The sequence below is a fragment of the Equus asinus genome, chromosome 9 (assembly GCF_041296235.1).
Source record: "Equus asinus isolate D_3611 breed Donkey chromosome 9, EquAss-T2T_v2, whole genome shotgun sequence".
NCBI lineage: Eukaryota > Metazoa > Chordata > Mammalia > Perissodactyla > Equidae > Equus > Equus asinus.
In genome coordinates this window covers 50,232,802-50,251,897 of record NC_091798.1, presented here as the reverse complement: position 1 = coordinate 50,251,897, position 19,096 = coordinate 50,232,802, and the positions used below count along the sequence as shown (strand labels likewise).

Sequence of the window (19,096 nt, the reverse complement as noted above, 5' to 3'; positions counted from 1 at the left end):
GGTTCGAATCCTGGGCGCGGACATGGCACTGCTCATCAGACCACGCTGAGGCAGCGTCCCACATACCACAACTAGAAGGACCCACAACTAAGAATATACACCTATGTACCGGGGGGGCTTTGGGGAGAAAAAGGAAAAAAAAAAATCTTTAAAAAAGAAAGTTTATAATCTTTGTCTTTGGTTTTTCAATTAAAAAAAATGTGTACTACGTGTACCTGGGAAAAAATCAGTACAGTAGCTGCTGCCTTTTCCCCACCCCGCTAGCTCTCTTTCCTGATGCAATCGCAGTTATCTGGAAACCTTCGAAAACACCTAGGATAAGTCTTCAGTTACCGGAGCGAGGTCCTGCCTGGAGGTGGGGACTGGACTAGACCTTGGCTGGCTCATCTCCATCCCCGTGGGCGGCCGCGACACGGAAAAGTGAGCGACATCTAGTAACAGGGTGCCATTTTCGCGTGTGGGGGGTGCGGAGGGCAAAGGAGGGCAGTCCCATTGGAGAAAGCTGCCGCAGGGAGCAGCGCCCTACCTGGGCCGGCGAAAGGATCTTTGGACCAGAACGCTCCGATTTAACCTGGGGGCGGGGTTCCCGCGAGTGGGGCGGGGCGGGGCGGCGCGGCGCGCGGCCGACGTGGCAGCCGCAGGGGCATGCGCCTCCGGTGGCCATCTTGGAGGCGGGGACGCGTGGAGGCGAGCTCCTGCCTGCAGCTTCCTCATCGTCTCCGGGTGGTAGTCTTAGCGCCGTGAACTCCCTGTCCCCCGCTTTTCGGCGGCCACGCAGACACTCTCGAGGGTCCCCAGGTGAGCGTTAGCCTGGCAGCAGCGCGGATGCCTGCAGGCGGCTGGATGGGATGCGGCTGCTGGTGCTGGGCGCCAGCGGGTTCCGTCCCTGTAGGGTGGGCGGGCCGGCGGGCCGGCGCCGCGGGATGCGAGGGTCGTGTCGGAGCCCAGCCGTCTGTCGGGCTGGGCGCTGGCGGCGGCAGCGTGCAGGCTGCGGCCAGGCAGGGGTGCACTTCGCAGGGCGCGGAGTCCCCGCCGCGGGTTGCACCGTGGGCGCGATTGACTGGTCTTGTTCGGGCACTTTGCTCCTGTCCGGGGACCGAGGCCCGCGCCCCTGCCGTTCGGCTCCGCCTTCCGGCGCCCTGGCCGGAGGAGGGAGACCAGCGGCAGGCGCCCGCAGACCTTAGGCCGGCCCAGCCCGGCCTGGAGACGTGGCAGGCAGAGCCTGGGGGAGGCCGCTCCCGTCTTGCAGACTCCTGGGTCAACAAACCGGGACGGCCGGCGGGAAGCTTATTTCCCTTAGGAAGCCCGTCGGTGCCCAGCGCCGCTTCAGAGGGCTTTTGCATTCTGCCGTCTTTGTTCGTTCTTGGGACCTGCTTCAGGCAAATTTGCAGCATAGCTTGTGTCCTGATTGGCAGAATTTATATCTAGGTGTGTTTTTACCATTCCAGGTAGTTAGAGAGACAACGTATATATTGTGAACATGACACATTTTGGCATTCCAGTCTTTCTTCTTAGAGCCACTGTTGAATTCCGTGAACGTTTATTGGAAGTTTATTTTGGGATCAGAGCTGAGAATGCAAAGACAAAACTCAGACCCTGCTTTAGCACTCACTGTCGAGTAGTAGACAACTTTTGCGCTGGTAGTATCTCAACAATGATAATTGCTTAACGCTTTTACGTTTATTAAAGCTCCATTCTTCTACTTATTTTCTTGTATCCTTGTAAGTAGCCATCCGCTTTTTAACAGAAAAAACAAGACACAAGCAAATTGAAAGAGGAGGGTCTGGCCAGAGTCTGAGGACTCAATTTTCCAAGCCGTTTCCATCACTTTTTCTTTAATGTTGATAATTAGTATTACTTTTTTGTGCTGAGACTTGAGCATTTAAAACCTGTACCGTCTCTGATATTTCAGTGTTACCTGATCCCAATAGCTGTTCTTTAGTGGAGTGTATTATGTTTATGCATACAAAATTTACCCAATATTGTCATTAAGCCAACTCTCAAATAGTGTAGCTTTTAAAGACTGAAAGAAATTGCCTGCTTATGCCATGTTATGGGTTGTATTCATTGTGCAAGTTCTTTTGCCAACACATTCCTTAATTTTAGGGATCAGAATTATCTTTAAATCTGACTTCCAGCAACTAATATATGCATTTGATAACATCTGTAGAAGGAAGATGAATGACCAGTAGAAAAATAGGGAGATGAAGAAAAGAGATATCTCTGGCAGGGAGTGATAAAGTCCCCAGAAGGCCGTCTCTGTCCCGTGTTATCCAGCTTTGGTGTATAGGTACTGCATGAAAGGATTTTGCCTCTCCTTATCCCTATTCTCTGCTTATTGCTATAGACCTTTCCCCTACATTCACAGCCAAACTTTTTGAAAATGTTGCGCATATTTACCTCACCTCCCAACCCTCAGTCCACTTGAAACTAGCTTCTGTCCCTATTCCTTCTCACTACGTTCATCTCCGCTTTGGCAAATCCATTGAATTTTTCCGATAGCATTCTGTTTGGTGTCTCTGCAGCAGTTGATACTGTTGCCCATTCCCGTCTGGAAACACTCTTTGGCTTTTGGATGCCACAGTCTCCTGGTTTTCTTCCTTTCTTTTTGGTCATCTCTCATTCTTTGCAAGCTTGTCTTCTACCTGGCTGTCTGTTCTTCAGGGGTTGGTTCATCTTCTCTCTTCACTTGGTATTCTCTTCTTAGATAATCTCATCTCAGAACATGACTTTAGGGACTGTCAGTAAACTCATGAAACCCATGCTTAGGTGATTTCTAAGCTGCAGACCAAGTCAGTGTCTCTACGGATGTTTCAAGGAGCTTAAACTCAGCATGTCCAATATTAAACACTGTGTAATCCCCTCCACCTCTAAGACGTTAAGCAAACACCTTGACCTCTTCCATTGTTCTCTGTCTTAGGGAATGGTACCATCATCTATCCAGTTGTGCAAGCCGTGCCTCTCTCCCTCATTGCCCCCATATGTCGTCTATCACTGAGTCTTACCACCTAAACATTTCTTAAATCTGTCCACTCTTCTCCATCTCCACTGTCATCACCTTAGTCTAGGCCAAAGTTTCTCAACTGTGGCATTATTGATATTTGGGGCCAGATAATTCTTTCTTCTGGGGGTGTCCTGTACATTGTAGGATTTTTAGCAATGTCCCCAACCTTCACCTACTAAATGCCAGTGGTACTGCACTAGTTCTGTCAACCAAAAGTGTCTCCAGACATTGCCAATTGACACCTGGGGGGCAGAATCAACTCCCACCCATTTGAGAATCACTAGTTTAGGGTGTTATCACTTTCTATTTGAACTACTTAGATATACTTCTTAATAGTCTCTCTGCATCTATTCTGACTGCCCTGTGGCCCAATCGGCATGCTGTGGTCAAAGGCATCTTTTCGAAACACAAATATGAATTGCTAAAAGCTGGAATCAGTCTAAATGTCCTTCATCAGATAAATGGGTGAACAAACTGTGGTACATCTATAAGATGGAATATTATTCAGCAATAAAAAAGAACCAACCATTGATACATCCTACAACTTGGGTGGATCTCGAGACCATTATGCTGAGTGAAAAAAGCCAATCTCAAAATGTTATATTCTGTGTGATTCTATTTATGTAACATTCACAAAATGAGAAAATGACAGGGAACAGGTCGTTGCCAGGGCTTATGGTTGCTGGGAGGGTGTGACAAAGGAGCAGCATGAGGGAGTTTCTTTGTGGTGAGCAACAGTTCTGTATCCTGACTGTGGTGGTGGCTACATGAGTCTGTGCAGATGATGAAACTTCATAGAACTACACACACACACACACACACACACACACACACACACGTGAATGTAAAAACAGGTGAAATCCAAATAAGGTCTATAGATTAGTTATTTACTATACCAGTGTTAATATCCTGGGTTTGATCATTGTAAGATGCTATTTTTGGGAGAAGCTGGGTTTAGGCTACCCATGAACTCTGTTCTATTTTTGCATCTTCTTGTGAATCTAAAATTTCCTCAAAAAAGTTAAAACAAAATACAAATATGTCACCCCCAGCTTGAATGCCCTACATTACTTTCTCTTCTTAGAAAAACCCAACTCTTTAACCTGGCTTATACGGCTCAATATGGTCTGGGCTCCTGCCTGTGTCTCCAGTCCTCCTCCTTCTTTTCTGCTCCTTGCCACATGGGTTTTCTTGAATGTTTCTTTTTCCCTCTACCTTACAGGGCCTTTATACTCCCTATATATTCACTTTTTCTTGGAATCTGCCCTTCTTGTCTCCTTTCCCCTGCCTAATTCTGATCATCCCTCACATCTCAGCTTATATGTGACTTCTTTGGGGAAGCCTTTCCTGACCTCCAAGTCGAAATCATATTCCTGTCAAACAGAACTGTGTTCTTACCCTCAGAGCACATAACTGAGGCTACAGTCCATTGTACATTGGTATTATTATTTGACTGTCTCCTGTACTGGGCTGTAACTATCCTGATTGTTTTTGCTTATGTTGTATTTCCAGAGGGAGTGGCACAGTGCTTGGCAAGCAGTTGACTTTCATTGAATATTTGTTAAATGAGTAAAAACTTCAAAAACAAATTCGGTATATTTAGCAGCTTTGATTTTATACTTGAGACAGGCTTGAAAATTTGTAATTTCTAAGGAAGTTTTTGCATATTTTATAATCCATTTTTATCTGTTAGGACATTGCTGTCTAGTAGCATTTTTGCTACAGTTATCTTTTCTAAAACCTGAGACATATCATTTAGCCATTACTGGGTATGTTTTAGAATGTAAACCAGGGAAACTGGGAATCGAGCACATTAAAAATTTTTTTTAGTGTTAACAGGAGTAGCACACATACCATGCTTTTTTATTTTTTATTTTTTTGAGGAAAATTGGCCCTGAGCCTATCTTACTGCATACCCATCTTCCCGTGCCCATCTTCCTCCCCTTTATATGTGGGACACCTGCCCACAGCATGGCTTGCTAAGCATTGCATAGGTCCGCACCTGGGATCTGAACTGGTGAACCCTGCGCCACTGAAGCAGAATGTGTGAACTTAACCGCTGCACCACTGGGCTGGCCCCCCACATACAATGTTTTTTGGGGAGAGAGGAAGTGTTTCAAAAATACTTTAAATAATTTATTTTTATTTTGAATGTAATAGTGACTGGAATCTAGATATAAATCTAATGTATTCGTGTGGCAGAAATTAAATGAGTAATTTACTATTTGAAATATATTGGGTAATTAATTATATTGTTAACATGAAATGATTTCCCAGTTATAAAGTATGTGCATGAAAATGTTACAGATTGTTTGCGTATTAAATATTCTCACAGACTGTTTTCTTAGGAATTTTGACAGACTCTTCATCTGGAAATATGTGGCATTACAAATAGTAAAAACAGATTCTCTTGAGGATTATTTTTTAAAATTATTTTCTATACAAGCTTTAAAAATATGCTTTTGATTACTCTAATATTTATTACCTTTTTTTTTTTTTACAGTATACTGTAACTGAAGAAAAATGATGGAAGAGAGTGGAATAGAGACAACACCCCCTGGGACTCCTCCGCCACATCCTGCCAGCCTGGCTGCGGCTGCACCGTCCTCCGCCCCAGCTCCTTTAGGTACATGGAGGTATCTAGCATCTAGTGTGTCTTGAGGATAGTGAAGATCCTCTTAGCTTTTCTCAGAGTCAATTGAAGGAAGAATGCACGTATTTAAACTTCTCTGATCTTTGCCAAGATGAAACTAGCCTTTTTTATTTAAGCCCAAAGACAGAAACACATATGGTTTGCTTTAGGTAAACTTTCATTCTTTATATTTATATTGACCATAAATCACCTTTCTTATGACAGAAATATCCTGAAAAGCATGGGTTAGCTTTTTGGAATGTTCTGTGACTTTGTGGTGATTAATCTTCTGACCAAAGCTTTTGAGCTTTCAGTGTGTAGGTTTTTATGCTCATAACAGCAGGGATGAAAAACAGTTTTATTCTATTAAAAACATCAAACAAATGAAAACACAAAGATTTACTTATGAACAATACCATAATGTAATTTTAATTTTATATAGCTGTCTCTTTTACTTATGGGAGTTGAAAGTTATTTGCACTCAATTGTATTCGTTTCACATTTAAAAATAATTCTTAGGATATGGTCTGTTAAATTAAAAAAAATTTGCAAGGAGAAGGTAATGAGATACTTTGAAAACGAAGTAAAAAGTTCCAATTTTGTGTTTTTCTCCTCCCCGCTTTTTTCCAGCTGCGACCAGTTCCTTTTCTTCTCCAGATGTGTCCTCTCTGCAGTCCCTGCCGCCACACGCCTACTCGACCCCCCAGCCGTCCCTGCCCCCTGTGAGGCCCTCAGCACCCATGCCTTTTGTGCCTCCCTCACCAGTTCCTTCGGTTCCAGCCCTTGTTACTTCTGTAACCCCTCCTGTGCCTCCACCACCTGCTGCTGCCTTCAGTACTCCTCCTCTGTCCCACTTCCCGCCTTCAACTTCTGCCCCGAGCGCTCTGTTATCTGCGCCCTCTTCTGGTCCTCCTACATCAGGATTTTCTGTGGGTTCAACTTACGACATTACGAGGGGACATGCAGGAAGAGCTCCCCAGACACCCCTGATGCCCTCATTTTCTGCACCTCCTGTAACAGGTAATTCTCTCTTACTAATACTTTGAAATAAATGGCTATAGCTAATGTTTTACTTTTTTTAGTAACAGCTTTGTTGAAATATAATTTCCATACAATTTACCCGTTTTAAAGGTACAGTTCAGTAGTTGTTACTATAGTTACAGTGCTGTGCAGCCATCACCACAGTCAGTTTTAGAACCTTTTAATCACCCCAAAAAGAAACCCCATAACTGTGAGTAGTCACTGCCTTCCTCCTCCTAATCCTGGTGGCCCCAAGCAGCCACTAATCGACTTTCTGTCTCTCTGAATTTGCCTATTTGGACATTGCATATAAATGGAATATTATGATATATGGTCTTTTGTAACTGGCTTCTTTCACTTAGCGTAATGTTCTCAGGATTCATCCATGTTGTGGTATGTGTCAGTACTTCATTCCTTTTTATGGCTGAATAACATTCTACTGTATGGATATGCCACATTTTATTTATTCCATTCCTCAGTTGATGAACTTTTGGGTTGTTTCTGCTTTTGGCTATCATAAACACTGCTTTTATGAACATATGTGTACAAGTTTTTTTTTTCTTTTTTTGAGGAAGATTAGCCCTGAGCTAACATCTGCCAATCCTCCTCTTTTTGCTGAGGAAGACTGGCCCTGAGCTAACATCTGTGCCCATCTTCCTCTACTTTATATGTGGGATGCCTAACACAGCATGGTGTGCTAAGCGGTGCCATGTCCACACCTGGGATCCGAACCGGTGAACCCCAGGCCGCCGAAGCGGAACATACACACTTAACCGCTGCGTCACCAGGCCGACCCCTGTGTACAAGTTTTGTGTGGACATATTTTCATTTCTCTTGGTATATATCTAGGCACGGATTTGCTGACGTTTGAAAAACTGCCAGACTATTTTCCGAAGCAGCTGCACCATTTTACTTTCTCACCAGCATTGTGTGAGGGTTCCAGTTTCTCTGCATTAATGTTTTACTTTTAACTCATTTCTTTGATTTCCAGAGTCTCCTATTCTCATGGTTTTGCCATTTAAATTATTAAAATAAAATTGATTAACTTAGTATATGATTTTTTACATGTTGTAGAACTTAGTATATGATTAGTATATGGAGTGTCAGACAGCATTCCAAATTTTTGTCCTGACATTTTGCCGACTTACAGAAGAAACATCAAGATGAAGTCTGGGAGTTTTTTAAAGTTTTACTTAAAAAATTATCAGGACTGAGTGGTCCAGGGAGTAGTTTTATTTAGCCAGGTAAAAATTCAAAACCAAATGAAAGCTTGTTTGTGCCATAAATTGGTGGTTTGGGGCCATTTCCTTTTCTAGCTCAGTTCTGCCTCCTGTTTGTCTTCCCTGGAATGGTTGGAGACCAATATCAAAACTTCATCTGGTCGTCATCTGCCTATTGTTCTCCATTTTAGGAAAAGAAGCAACTTTGTTGTCAGTTTTATGATCTAATTTTGCTTGTCTACCTTTACAAATAAATTTTTTTGCTGAGTACCAGCATTATACCTTTATTTATGTATAAGTGAATTTTCTCTCTTGAGTTACAGTAGGGTATATAGAGTATGTGTGCTGATTGTTACATACTTTCATCTGATGTGTTTGGGTGCTCACTTTAGTTATTTTTATGCATTAAAGGGATTAAAACTATAGCTGTCCACATCCATATGCTAAATAGGGCAAACAGGAAGTAGTTTTCGATATGTATTTTTTGTCCATTTTCAGGACACTTAGTTTAAAAGGGAAAGAAATTTCTTTTTTGGAATTTTAATTTGTATTCTATAAAGGTTTAGGTAATTCTTTGAGTTCGTAACTCAATCTTGAAATGCCTGAGTATATAGTTACCTTATTAAAGCTGTTTTGAACTACTCATCTCATATGTGGTGTCTTCTTTTTATAGGAAATAGTTTATGGAGTAAATTACATATATTAAAAATTTTTGCTGTTAACTAGGTATTTTGCCAGCTCCCATTACTCAGCAAGCCAGTTTGACATCCCTGCCACCGGGACCTGGAACCACATCAGCCATTACTTTTCCAGAGGAACAAGAAGATCCTAGAATTGGTAGAGGTCAGGATGAAGCATCTGCTGGTGGACTCTGGGGTTTTATTAAGGTAAATTGTATTTACTTTAAAAACCATGCTTAATGTTTTTGTTTGTTTGTTTGTTTGTTTTTTGGTGAGGAAGATTGGCCCTGAGCTAACATCCATTGCCAATCTTCCTCTTTTTGCTTGAGGAAGATTGTCTCTGAGTTAATATCTGTGCCAGTCTTTATCTATTTTGTATGTGGGATGCCACCACAGCGTGGCTTGATGAGCGGTGTGTAGGTCCTTGCCCAGGATCTGAACCCATGAACCCTGGGCTGCTGAAGCAGAGCATGCAAACTTAACCATTACACCACCAGGCTGGCCCCCCATGCTTAATTTTTTTAATTATAAAACTAATAGATATTCATTAGAGAGAATTTTGAAAATTCAAAATGGTATAAGGAAAAAATAAAAACACTTTTTCTTCTTACTACCAGTTTTCTGCAGTTCCTCTGAATCTTTTGTATGTGTATATCTATGTAGATGTACCTCTTTTAATAAAAATCAAATTGGGGTAATGACATGTGGACACTCTTTGTGTCTTTTGTTTGTCTTTACTTAGCATATATCATGAACATCTTCCCATCCATAAAATATTCTTCTGAACTTTTTTTATTTATGGCTACTTTGGCCTATGTGCCCTTGCATTTATTTCCCATATTTTATTTCACTAATCTGTTACTGGCATTTTCTAATTGTAATTCCTATCAATAAAACTATAATGAACACTCCTTAATGCAGATCTTCATGTGTATCTTTATCAGGATTAATTCCTCATGAATGGCAGAGTGAATGTTTTAGAAATTCCTGATACATAATTGCTCTCCAGGCAGGTTATATCCGAATACACTGTCACAGCATTTTTCACCTACCAGCACTGATCATTGATTTGAAATACAATATTTTCTAATTTGATAGGCAGAAAAAATAATACCTTGTTTTAATTTGCATTTCTCTGTTACTGAATTTGAACAGTTTTTCATGTGATTTTTGGTCATTTGTATTTTTCTTCTGTGAAGTCTCTATTCATGTTCTTTGCCTGGTTTTGAATTAGGATGATTTTCTTCTCTTAATGAATTCGTAAGAGCTCTTAATGTAGTAAGAATATTTTATTATGTGCTGTCCTGTGGTGCAGTTTTCTCCATTTTTAGCTTACATTTTTAGTTTTATTATGCTTTGTTGACACAAAAGCTTGTAAATTTTCAGGAGTTATCTCTATCAGTCTTTTTTCTTTTCAATTTTTTTTAATGATAAAAATGACTTTTTCCATCTTAATATATGATAAATGTTTCTATGATTTCTTCTGATTCTTTTATGGTTTTATTTTTTTACATTTCCATTTAATAGGGCTGATACTTACTTTATTGTATTATATTAAGCAGAAGTCAGACTTAATTTTCTTCCAGCCATTTAATGGATTGTTCCAACATCATAGCCCAGTGATTTGATACATCACCATTATCTTAATTACGAAATTGTGTGTTAATGTCAGTTTCTGGGCTCTATAATCTGCTTCACTGCTCTCCCTGTCCTTACAGTAGTACCACACTATTTTAATTATTGTAACTCTGTTTATTTATTATACTAATATTTATTGAAAACCTACTCTGTGGTGAGGTGCGGATGGAGAGTATTCATTGGTGAATAAAATAGAAAGGTCATTTCCCAGTCTCTGTGTTCATAAAGATCTATCAGTATTTGTTTTTTGGTAAGTTTGCTGATTTTTATTCAAAAGTTTTCTTTACTAGTCTTTTCCATTTATTTTTCTTAATGAATTTTGGAATCACTCTGTCAAGTGCCCCCCAGTATTCTGCTTGAAGGTTTGGCTGCACTTTAATTATATGCTAAACTTATTTTTAAATTGATAGGTGGTTAACTGATTACAGTATTTGAGCTACTTACTTCAGAAAAATGGCATTTTTCTAAGCTTGCTTTTTTATATCCCTCTGTACTTTTTTAAGGTTTTCTTTTTTTTTTCCTTCCCAAAGCCCCAGTACATAGTTGTATATCCTAGTTGTAGGTCATTCTAGTTCTTCTGTGTGGGATGCTGCCACAGTGTGGCATGATGTGCAGTGTGTAGGTCCACGCTCAGGACCCATACCAGTGAACCTTGGGCTGCCAAAGCAGAATGCACAAACCCGACCACTCAGCCTCAGGACTGGCCCCTAGGGTTTTCTTTATATAGGGACTTTCTCATCTTTTCCTTGTTAAGAGCATGTGCCAATGTGTCAGTTACCAGTTGTAATACCCAGTTCAACTCTGCAGGTCTTGTAAATAACTCTTCTAATATTCAGTATAGATTGGTCAACAGTCTTAAATATCAGTGTTATGGACTCATCTTTTTTCTGAATCACCTTAGTTTAATAGCAGGTTGGAAGAGGTGGAATCACGGCCTGTTAGCCAGACACCATCTCAGGAGGCCCTGCTCTGTCTCTTTTATCATGGGAGAAGTGTAGCATAGGAAGGAAATACTCAGACCTGGTGCCTTCTGTTTAATACTGCGGTTTTAAGAATTCAGGGGAATAAATTTAGCTTAAAAGGGAGAATTTGGGAATGAACAAAACAAATAGGAAGTAGGAAAAAAAGAAGAAACTTTAGTAAAACATAGCAGAATATTAAGGTATAAGTAACTTCTGAGGAATAAAGATGACAAATGTTTTTACTGTGTTTATTTTTTAATTAGGGAACAACGTGTAGGTTTATAGAGACATCTGATTAAAGTCTTTATTTGGGACTTAGATGGACAAGTTTTGCCTAGTCTTTTATATAAATAAATAAATAGAAATAAAACGTATGTATACATAGAAATAAAATATATACACACACATATGTATACATGGCATACATACTTTCCAGGCCATTGCCACTCAAAGGGTAGTCTGCAGACTTCCGTGGGTCTGTGATGAGATAAGAGAAATTGAGAGTAAACATTTCGGAACTTAATAGCAATTTGACATTTCCATAACCTCATTTTTCTTATATTTTACTAAAGTACGGGTCTGCAATGCATTGGACACTTGAAAAATATTTTCTCTTAGGGCTGGCCCTGTGGCCGAGTGGTTAAATTCACGCGCTCTGCTTCTATGGCCCAGGGTTTCGCCAGTTTGGATCCTGGGTACAGACATGGCACTGCTCATCAGGCCATGCGGTGTCCCACATAGCACAACCAGAAGGACCTGCAACTAGAATATACAAGTATATACTAGGGGGTTTTGGGAAGAAGAAGAAGAAGAAAAGAAAGAAGAAGATTGGCAACAGATGTTAGCTCAGGTGCCAAAAAAAAAAATTTCTTTCATCATCTGGTGATCCTGGTGTTCTTTTCTTAGAATGGGTATTTATATGTTAATTTGTCTTTTGTAGGGTGTGGCCGGGAATCCAATGGTAAAGTCTGTGCTTGATAAAACCAAACATTCAGTAGAAAGCATGATTACAACGCTGGACCCTGGCATGGCTCCATATATCAGTATGTACTGAAGATAGAGCAGCATCTGCCGTATGTTTTTAAAGTATGTGCTCATGTCGGCCACTAATTGTAATTCCACAGGCCTTGTAATTGGTGGAAATCCTCTTGTATTCTTACCTTGATTGTCAGTCTTTGTTTTGGTATTGTTAATTCATCTTTTTCTTAGTCACTATTAAATTTTTTTTAAGATTTTATTTTTTTCCTTTTTCTCCCCAAAGCCCCCCAGTACATAGTTGTATATTCTTTGTTGTGGGTCCTTCTAGTTGTGGCATGTGGGACACCGCCTCAGCGTGGTTTGATGAGCAGCGCCATGTCTGCACCCCGGATTCAAACCAACAAAACACTGGGCCGCCTGCAGCGGAGCACGCGAACTTAACCACTTGGCCACGGGGCCAGCCCCTAATATTTGTTTTTGACATTTCTTCAATTATCTATTTTAATTAAATGTGTTTATGCTTAACTCAGCAATATTTTAGGGGGAAGTTAATCTGTTTACTAATAATATCCAATTAATAGATTTGTTAGGAAAGCTATTTTAACTGCTTTTGAACCCTCATTACCACGAATCCTACAGATAGTTGACATAGACATGCTGTCTGCTGTTGAATAATTATGTATATATTTTTTTCTCTGAGGAAGATTCGCCCTGAGCTAACATCTGTGCCAATCTTCCTCTATTTTTTAGTATGTGGGCCTCCAGCACAGGATGGCCACTAACAGAGCAATGTAGGTCTCCACCCAGGAACCAAACCCAGGCTGCCGAAGTGGAATGCACTGAACTTAACTACTAGGCCATGGGGCCAGCCCCTGCTGTTTAATTTTTTTTTTTTAATTGAGTTAATGATAGGTTACAATCTTGTGTGATTTCAGTTGTACATTAATGTTTGTCATTTGTGTTGTAGGTGCACCATTTCACCCTTTCTGCCCACCCCCCACCCCACCTTTCCCCTGGTAGCCACTAATCTGTTCTCTTTGTCCACATTTTTAAATTCCTCATATGAGTGCAGTCATACGGAGATTATCCTTCTCTAACTGGCTTATTTCACTTAACATAATTCCCTCAAGGTCCATCCATGTTGTTGCAAATGGGATGATTTTGTTCTGTTTTGCAGCTGAGTAGTATTCCATTGTATGTCTATACCACAACTTCTTTATCCATTCATCTGTTGATGGGCACTTAGGTTGCTTCCATGTCTTGGCTATTGTAAATAATGCTACAATGAACATTGGGGTGCATAGGACTTTTGGAATTGCTGACTTCAAGCTCTTTGGATAGATACCCAGTAGTGGAATCCAGCCCCTGCTGTTTAATTTTTAATGTACATATCCAATATGTGAAAAAACGTAATTCCTTAGCAGAATCAGTGACCAATTATTAGTAATTCTGTTGAAGATAACAATTTACAGGCCAAAGCTGTGCACCAGGTACCTGAACAGAGATTTTCAGAAGCAAAAAGAGTCAATAGCTTTCACAAGTCTTGACTGTGTTGGTAATGTACTGTCTAGTAAATGCCGAAGGACAGGACCTAGTGGTGATAAGTACCGTTTATTAAATGCTTGCTCTGCCAGGCACTAATTCTCATAAGAACTCCTCAAGGTAGGTATGATTTTCCTCAAGTCTTAGATGAGGAACCTGTGTTGAGAGATACTTGATTTTCAGTCACACAGCTGGTGGAGCTAGATTGAACCCATGTTCAACTTTGTTACTCTTAGCCACTTTGTTTCCCTTAAACTAGAAAATCAAATCAAGAGTTAAATCAGCTGAATTTTCTTCGTGTTTGTAACTGCCAAAGGATTTAGAAATTGGACCCTATTGATGCGGGGTCGGTGAGCCGAGGAGTCGAAAGAAAGATTTCTTAGACTCTTAAGATCTGGCAGTAGTGCTCTTTTATTTAGAGAATAGAATAGCATGGGGACAGGACCCATGGGCAGTCAGGCTGCTGCGTGGGGACAGGGCCCACAGGCAGGAGGACACTGCTGCTGCCGCTTCTGCTGCAAAGTGGGGTGGAGAGTAAGGCTAAATTTAAGGCATAGGTATGTGAGTTATCTCTTTACAAGACAAAAAAAAAAGTTAAAATGGTACCAGTGCTGGTAGGGTCTGGCCATTGGGCAGTCCCACAACTTTTAGATAAGAATCAAACCGGATTGAGTAAATGGCAGAAGTCACCGCTTAAATATTATCCTCAGCTAAACACACAAACACAAGAGGATTTTGGCCGGGGTGGGGGGGGTCAGTTACATGAGGTTGCCAGACAGTAAACAGCTTAAGCTCTTGCCTTCCCCGTTAAGAGTTTTCATAGATGAGGCCATCCCCCCTTCCTCCTGGCGCAGAGAGGGAGGCATGGAGATTTCCTTCACAAACACAACTCTCTCTCATCAAAGGGCGAGCAAATTCCACTCCTCGGAGCCTGCTTCTCATCTGCGGTTTTAAAATTAACGAGCCTAAAATCCTCATCACTATGATATGTATTGATTTCATATATTCATAATAATCGCTTGACATAATTAACGCATCTTATATATATATTTTGTTCACAAGCTTGTATTTTCAATGAGAGAAAGAAAGGAATTAGTGTTTTTGGAGCTCTTGCTGTTTTAGTGGCTACCGTGTTAGACTGTGAAAGCAATTATCTTATTTAATCCTTAGAGCAACCCTGTGAGGGGGCAGGGATTTTCCTATGAAGAAACACTCAGTGACCTCCTCAAGGTAAGGAAGCTAGTAAATGATCAAGTCAGGACTCAAACCCAAGACTGTTCCTCAGGCGAGTAGCCTGTGTGACATCAAGAAAAAGGGAAAAAAGCAAGGAGGGAGGGAAAGAAAGATACAAATGAACTTTCTCTTATTAGCAAATACCATAACTGATGATAACATATAATCGTAATCAGTTAGCTATAAAAAACAATAAAACTGAGTGTGAAAAAGCTGTCACTTTATTGACAGGCAGCAAAAGAAAGACCATTCTGATCTAACAAAACTCAAAACAACAATGTTTTTGTACTAATATTCTAGAAATCACTATAACAATTTCAAATGTATCAAGAAAGCAGAAGAACTATGAGAAATGGATTTTAACACAGTTTGACTTTCTATATTCTTTTAATTAGTTCTCCCTTCATTGTCATGAAAGGCAGCACCATTCACCACAGAAAGGCTGAACAGCTTTTGAGCTGAAGCTTAATGAGAGCAGCCCTTAGTTAGGGTCAAGACACATGTGCCACATGGAGAAAAAAGTGTGTTCTTCCTCTTTTCCCCTATGTGACCCATTGGTTTTAGGTTTTAGTAACTTAGGAAATTCCAGTAAAGATGAGATCCGTGACATATTATTGTCACTCAGGAAAAAAAAGATCCATGATAAAAAGCCCAAATATTTGGAAAATATTCTCAGCTATTCCATGAGATATTTATTAGGGAAAAGCATACCATTGTTTCTGGGGCAAAATATTTTACATACAAACAGCTTTCTTGAGAAATCTCTTTTACCAGTGATAGCCGTTAATGCCAAGTAGCAAAACGTGCTGTGCTTGGAACCAGCGTATTGAATTCAGTATATCACATGTTAGCTGAAGATTTGAAAAAGTAATTAGGCATATTTTTCAGATTACTCTGTCTAAACGGTAGACAGGTTTTTAAAATAATTAATTGAAATATTTGAAATGTTTTAAAATACTTTTTTTCGTATTGCTCTTAGTCTTTTTAAATTTCAAGTTTTATATATGTTGGTATTTCAGTTTTCATAAATGCTTGCATATTTGTATAAGGGAAGTAATAGATGTATAATTTATAAATAAATATCCATTTATTTGTGGTAAATGCTCTTTTTTTTAAAAAGATGGCGATGTATAATAAAAAAGTTTGGTCCTACATTTAAACTGTTTTCTGGATAAGAAGCACATTTCATGGTAGTCCTTGTTGAGTGCAGAACTTCTGTGCAACTCATTGACAAATTACTTATCGGTAACAGTCTTCGTTTTCATTTTCTGTAAATAGAATATCCTAAATATGTAACTTATACTTCATAAGTCAGATATTTAATTTCTATGATACATCTATAGATGAAAGACTGGAAACTGTAACATCCACATGATGTTAGAAGTCTGTGTATAATAGATGTTTGTCTTTATTAACCAACAGGAGAAAAGCCATTTTGATTTGTACCATTAAAAATGCAATAAATGTGTCTGTCCAAGTTTAAACTAATCAGAAAATGGAACTTGGCTAAATTTAATAGAGCAGTATAGTAGAAAAATAAACTTTTCATAACTGTTATCATTTCCAAAATTAATATCTGGAACACTTTTTGGGAGCTATTATTAGATGCTAAAAAAGTATTCCATGAACAGATTAAGTATGGAAAGTACTGGGTTAAAGTCATAATTTTTAACTGTTGGATTTCTCAGAATCTTTATGTTAATTTGCATTGTGCAACAAAGAAATGTGGTGTGCAGTATCTCCCACACTTATTTGACCACAGCATGGTATATCCTGGAATGGTATTTCATAGAATGCAGAAAAATGTAGTGTTCATTTGTGGCAGATATGCTATTTAGAACCATTAGAAGGTATGTACCATCTTCTGCTTGTGAATAAGACTTCCTCAGATAATGCACTAAATTCTCATTTTCAAAACTCAGGAAAAGTTGGTAGTTCAGGGCTAAGCACTTTTTGGAATAAGATGCTGTGAGATTAGAGGGTGAAAATGTGCCTGGTTGTATCACATGGTGTGAAAAGAGCATTTCAGAGCCTGGCAGACCTGGGTTGAGTCCTGACATCATCACTAAGTAGTTATGTTACCTCGGGCAAGACGTTATCAGCCTCAGTTTCCTCAGTCAGTAAAAAAGTTAATCTATGTCTTGCATCATTTTAGGTTACTAATAATTATGTAGTGATGTGAGGTTAGTAATAAAATATTAGCATATCTTAGTGATTATGAGAGTTCCATTACTTTAATTTGGAATTTGCTTCTGGTCTTTGTAGGATCTGGAGGTGAACTGGATATTGTAGTGACCTCAAATAAAGAAGTAAAAGTTGCTGCCGTCCGAGATGCCTTCCAGGAGGTCTTTGGCTTAGCTGTGGTTATAGGGGAAGCTGGACAGTCCAATATTGCCCCACAACCAGTGGGCTATGCAGCTGGATTAAAAGTGAGTAACAGAGCCCCTTTTTCAGGATATAGAAACTGGAAGTTAGTTTTTTTAATAATTCTGATAATAATCCTTTGGTCTGTATGGAGCTAATGGGTTTTTACATCCTGACATATTGAGCAGCTTGGTTTTTAATTAGACAACTCTGTAGTGTTAGGAAGATATAGTGGAGTTTTAAAGAAACCTAAGATAGGTTTTGATTATTGGGGGAGGGGAGGAAACATGCAGAGAGCACAAAAAAAGAGTAATTCGTCCTAAAAGAGATCTTCTTAACCCAGTGTTAATGTTTGAATCAATTACTTAAGTTATAATGTCCCTTGAATCCCATAAGCTTTTTATTACTATCACTATTAATACTACTTTACAGTTATGTATTTCTTCATGGTTTATGGAACTCTCCTATATTGGGAAGTTTCCGGAGTGGTAATGGGGTTCTAGTAAGCAGGTTCTGAATTGACCCTGCAAGTCTTCCTTTTCCCTTGTACTTGGTGAGGGGATGCAGCCCTCAGTGGAAAAGCTTCTCTTAGCTCACTTTTTCTGATTCTTCCCCTTCCCTGTCCTTTTAACTCCTTTGCCTTAAAGAGCCGACTACCTGGCACCTTATAGGCACTTGTATGCCTATGTATAATGAGTTTGCCAAGGTCTCACCAGCATGTAGAGACCTATGAAATCTTATTACCAGTAATAACCCACTTATCAAAAGGAAGACACTGGCTTAGTTTTTCATAGTGAAGGAATAGGATCTTGTGATTGAATCCATGGATAATGGCTATGTAATTATGTATGGTAGAATGACTTATTTTGAAGAGAAATTTTACACAGTTGCATACTCAAACCACTACTTGAACGTTATATACTTTGTCTTCTAACCTGTTACCATCACAGAACTTGTCATACATCTACATAAATCCACTTCCATTACCAGTGTACAGGATCTGGTCCCCTCTAGCCTACTCAGTGTTAGAGTTCCAAGAATTCTGCCCGCTCTCTTATACATTTTTTACCATCAGCATACAGACATGCAAACATCTCTCCCACCTTAAAAAACAAAAATAAACCAAAGAAAACCTTAAATTTTGTGACCTCAGTTCCCCCATCACCTACCAGGTTAGTTTTTTGCTTCCTTTTACAGCGAAACTCTTCCAGAGAGTTGCCAACACTTTATCTCCAATTCTTCCCGGCATATTCTCTTAAACCTACCCCGGTCACCACTCCACTAAGAATGCTGTCAAGGTTACCAGTGTTCTCCATCTTATTTGACTTTTCAGTGGCTTTTGAGACAGTTGACCATTCACTCTTCTATAATGTTTCTTCACTTGACTTCCCAGATACCAGACTTTTGCTTTTTCCCTACCTCGCTAATTGCTCGCTCCTCTGTGCTGCCTTTGCTGGTTCCTCCTTTTCTCCCCAACCTCCTGATGGTCTCTTTATCTACATTTACTCCCTTGTTCATCTCATACTGTCCCATGGCTTTAAACACCATCTATGTGCTGACAGTTTCACATTTGGGTCTCCAGCAGAGACCTCTCATGTAAACTTGATTTATAGAAAAGTTGCTTTTTTGACACCTTTACTTGAATGTCTCAAACTTAATATGTCTTGTACTCAACTTCTTTTCTTTCCTCCCACCCTGCTCCCCCCAGCCTTCTCCATCTCAATTGATGGCAGCTCTATCCTTCCGTTTTCTCAGGTGAGAAACCTTGGAGCCATCCTTGACTTCTCTTGTTACCCATATCCAATGCATCGAGAAATCTTGTT

General features: G+C 39.8%; 1 protein-coding gene across 1 annotated transcript in view; it reads left to right on the top strand.

The window, feature by feature from the left end:
• Positions 1 to 625: 625 nt before the first annotated feature.
• The window catches only part of PRRC1 (proline rich coiled-coil 1), a 45,404-nt gene continuing 26,933 nt past the window's right edge, over positions 626 to 19,096 (top strand). Inside the window, exons 1-6 of the mRNA XM_014859527.3 lie at positions 626 to 798; positions 5,508 to 5,630; positions 6,267 to 6,656; positions 8,603 to 8,763; positions 12,097 to 12,199; positions 17,175 to 17,338. Coding sequence (XP_014715013.1) covers positions 5,528 to 5,630; positions 6,267 to 6,656; positions 8,603 to 8,763; positions 12,097 to 12,199; positions 17,175 to 17,338 — 921 coding nt within the window. The 5' untranslated portion in view covers positions 626 to 798; positions 5,508 to 5,527. The remainder of the gene's footprint in view (positions 799 to 5,507; positions 5,631 to 6,266; positions 6,657 to 8,602; positions 8,764 to 12,096; positions 12,200 to 17,174; positions 17,339 to 19,096) is intronic.